At 54.1% G+C, this 4,050-nt stretch overlaps 1 protein-coding gene across 2 annotated transcripts in view; it reads right to left on the reverse strand.

Annotated features, from left to right (window-relative positions):
• Positions 1-1,614, reverse strand: part of ACTR1B (ARP1 actin-related protein 1 homolog B, centractin beta (yeast)) — a 7,032-nt gene extending 5,418 nt beyond the window's left edge. The window contains exons 1-3 of one of the 2 annotated variants that reach the window (XM_010829605.1): positions 1,506-1,570; positions 542-751; positions 297-372 (exon numbers count right to left, since the gene is read on the reverse strand). In XM_010829605.1, the coding sequence (XP_010827907.1) occupies positions 297-353 (57 nt within the window). In that variant the 5' untranslated portion in view covers positions 354-372; positions 542-751; positions 1,506-1,570. Of the gene's footprint in view, positions 1-296; positions 373-541; positions 752-1,505 lie in introns of both variants that reach the window. The other variant, XM_010829604.1, reaches the window with a different exon arrangement.
• Positions 1,615-4,050: the final 2,436 nt, after the last annotated feature.

The following is a 4,050-nucleotide window of genomic DNA, read 5'->3' on the forward strand; positions in this document are numbered from 1 at the left end:
CCCCCCCCTCAACCCCCCAGCTGGAGCACAGAGCTGGCCTTCTCGATCAGTCATCAGTCCAAGTGACTCATTTAACCAGTTCTTTCCTCTGTGGCTTCTAAAGGAAGGGGCAGGAAGTAGTCTTACTGTGTCACCTTACACAGGAACCCTGGACCATCTCACAGAGCAAATGGACCACAGTGCTTATGACACCCAGTAGATGGTCCCAGAGAGGGCCCAGGGCCCTCTGACCACCAGTCAAGGCTCCTAGGACAGAAGACCTCAACCCAGGCACAGACAGGCACCACAGATGTTACCTCTGCTTTTGGTCCGATAAAGAGGTCTCCTTCCAGGGCTCCAGCCATCACCCGCATGTGCTTGGGGCGCCCGACACTGCAGGGACAGAAAAGTCAGGGAGATGGGCAGGGGCCACAGTCGAGCCTAGTCCAGGAAAACCAAAGTCCGACTCCAATGGTCAGAAGCTAGGCCTACAGGCCATGGGACCACAGAGCAGGCCTTGGAAGGACAGAAGACTCAGGGTCAGAAGAAAAAGGGTTCCCACCATTTCCCATCAGCCCTCCCAGAGAGGGCCAAGAGGTCTGGAATGTCAGCCCTGGCAGAGGGTCTGCTTCTGCAGCCATGATGACTCAGCCCTCACTGTGGATTTCACGGGGGTAGAACAAGGTGGGGTGGCCCCAGGAAGCAGGGCCATGGCTCCTTCGTAGACCCCTCTCTCACTCAGTCAATCCCGTCCTTCTTCCTGCCAGGGCTTCTGAAACACAGATGCAGCTCTTGGCAGAGTGGACGAGCTACCATTCCAAAATCTCACCCAACTTCCCTGCACATCAAGAGGAACCTTTAATTACACTCCAGGTGAGTTCAGAAAGGACAGCTGAGGCCTGGATACCCCATGCAGGCTTTGTCTTGACATGGCCAGTTACTTCAGGGGCCTGAGGACTCCTCTACCCTGGCTTTGGCCACTAAGCTCTAAGGCCTCCAGGATTTGAGACAAAACACCATCAAGGGAAAACTTCCCAATGGGCTTGAGCGGCCAGTGGGGTGCCCCCAAATTTCCGTGGGTTTCACTCCCCTCTCTCCTCTGCCATCACTGGCATCATGCAGGGAAGGATTCCCCCTGACCGCACAATGTATCTTCTAGAGTCTGAAAATAAATGAGCCCTGAAGAGAGCATTTCCTGGGGGGAAGGAGCAGCAGTAACTCCCCATTCTTTCTCCTTTGGGTTTAGGTCTCTCTTGTGTTCTTGCTGCTGCTACCATGCCCTGTTCCCAGGGGAATGCTGGTGGTAGCTCCTCCTTTCCAGCTCCAGGAGGGACCAAAACCAGACTCAAGACAGCCCAGAGCGCCTGTCTTCTTCCATAGCCCTTCACAGCACCAGCTTCACAAATCTGGTGCTTTCCCTTACAGGCAGGGGCAAGAGTTAGCCTCAAAGAGAGTTGTGACACAAGACCCATGTTCTCCCCAGAAGCAAACCAAAGGGTTAGGAATACTGCCTGAGCAACACTTACTAGTTTGGAAAACAGTATTTGGGAATCTGGTCTCCTGCAAAGCCAGCCTTGATCACCCCGGAACCCTGCAAAGAAAAACAGCAGCTAGATTCCAACATTCATCTCCAGATGAAGGTGGTGCCCTGCTGTGGAGAGGGCTTCCCCCGACAGTAGCCTGGGAAGGAAGCCCGAGATCCTGCCAAGAGGGCAAGGCCATTTACACATACACCAGTGGTTCAAAACTAGGGGCAACTTTACATCTCATCCCCCTAATTTGAGGGCTTCCCAGGTGGCTCAGTGGTAAAGAATCTGCCTGCCAATGCAGGAGATGTGAGGTCAATCCCTGCATTGGGAAGATCCCCTGGAGAAGGAGATGGCAACCCACTCCAGTATTCTTGCCTGGGAAATCCCATGGACAGAGGAGCCTGGTGGGCTGCAGTCCATGGGGCCGTAAAGATTCAGACACAACTTAGCAATGGAGCATGCATGCAGCCCCAAATCTGACAATGTCTGAAGACTGGGGGCAGAGGCTGTTATTGCCATCTAAGTGGGTAGAGGCTAGGGATGCTGCTAAACATCCTACAGAGCACAGGACACATCACTAAGCATTATCCAAGCCAGAACATCACCAGTGTGGAGATGGAGTACACCCTCCTAGGCACACTTGTGGGTCGGCTCCAGGCAGGAGGACTCCTTAGCAAGAAGCAACCCTTAAGGTTGGTTGCTTATGGTTTTTTTCCCAGATGTTTGAAAAAGCACGGCCCACTCCCCTCAGCAGCTATGGACCACAGACAGGACTGGCTGGGGAAGATACTGGGTGCATGGGGACCAACTAGCACTCCTCTTCAAGTGGCTTCCCCAGAGACAACAGGAAGAGAGCTTGGTCCTGCCACTGCTCCAGCATGGAAGCTGGATGGAGGCTTTTAAAGGGATCCTGGTATCTAGAAACCTCACACCCACAGCAGGAATCAGCATCTCAACCTCTCTCTCCACCACCCATCACCACCCTTGGGGCCTGGAGAGCAGAAATAAACATCCCCTAGAGTTTGGGGGAGAATGGATACATGTGTACATACGGCAGAGTCCCTTTGCTGTTCACCTGAAACTATCAGAACATTGTTTTTTAATTGGCTATTCTCCAATACAAAATGGGCTTCTTGTGTGGTGTTCATGGTAAAGAACCCGCCTGCCAAAGCAGGAGACAGAAGAGATGCAGGTTTGACCCCTGGGTCAGGAAGAGCCCCTGGAGGAGGGCATGGCAACCCACTCCAGTATTCTTGCCTGGAGAATCCCATGGACAGAGGAGCCTGATGGGCTATAGCCCATAGGGTCGCAAGGAGTCAGAAATGACTGAGTGAGTGAGCACGCAGGCAATACAAAATAAAGTTTTTTTTTTTTTTTTTCAAAATAAAGTTTTTTTAAAAAAAGAAAGAAACAGCCCAGTGGGACCAAGCAGGTTGTTCTCAAAACTCATAAACTTGTTGAGTAGCCTGCCAAGAAAGGAAGTGGCTGATCCTTCCTGAAGCCTGATGGAGAGCATCCCCAAGCCCAGCTTCAGCTATCTTATTAAACACCCCTGCTGTGACTCAGGGCCCTCACATGGTTACTCCAAAACAGACAGCCATTCAGAGATTACATGGGGATCATGTGCAGGGAGACAGATCCCAGAAAGAGCAGTGAGTCATTATTAAAAACTCCAAGGCCCACTGTTCAGAGGTAGACACTCAGCTAGGGGCAGATCCACTGATCCCTGCCCTTTATCTTCTTCCTATAGACCAGAAAGCATGCTGAGCTGAGCTACGGTGCTGAAGGACAAGACCACGATGGAGCCAGGCAACTTTCCTCTGAGGTTTCCAAGCCAGACCCCCAAACTGCTTACAGGTCCTGGGAAGAGTGGTCCTGAATTCTCTCCACTGCCCTCCCAGCTGTGGAACATCCCCTTGGCTCAGGGAGCACTTAAGGAAAGGGTCAAAGCAGGCGAGTGCCCAGTCAGGCAGCGGCGGGTATATGGTTGGCAAAACTTAACGTGCATTTCCGCAGTCCCAGGAAAAGGGCGTAGTGGGGCCTGCCTACCCTGGAAGTGCTGCCTGGGGGTGCAGCACTTGGGAAGAGCTATTGTAGAGGCCCGCAGGTTAAGCGTCCCCAAAAGATGGGGCCAGCAGTGTGCAAAGGGGCAAACACTGTCTTTCCTCCAGTAGGAGGGCAGCCAAAGCCTGAGGAGAGGTAACGGGGCTGGGGTCGAAACCCATCCAGTGAGCCTACTCTCCACCGAGAAGGGTCCGGGGTGAGTCCCCGGGCCTGGCATATCGGTGCATCGGTCGGTCGCCCGGCTGTACCCCGGCTCTCTAGATGCTGATCAAGCGCTGCCAGACACATGGGACCCCTTCCTCTCCCGACCTCCCCGCCTGCTCAGGGAGCGCTGGGGCTGGGGTTCTGCCACGCTTGCGGGGGGCTGGTCCCGCGGCCCGGGATACAGGGCCAAGAGGTACAGCCCGCAGGAGTGGCGGGCCGGCAACGAGCCGAGGACCAGGCAAGACGGGCGGGGTCCCTGCGGACCTCGACTCGT

Source organism: Bison bison, unplaced genomic scaffold (genome assembly GCF_000754665.1).
Source record: "Bison bison bison isolate TAMUID 2011002044 unplaced genomic scaffold, Bison_UMD1.0 scf7180017864508, whole genome shotgun sequence".
In the NCBI taxonomy this organism is placed as follows: domain Eukaryota; kingdom Metazoa; phylum Chordata; class Mammalia; order Artiodactyla; family Bovidae; genus Bison; species Bison bison.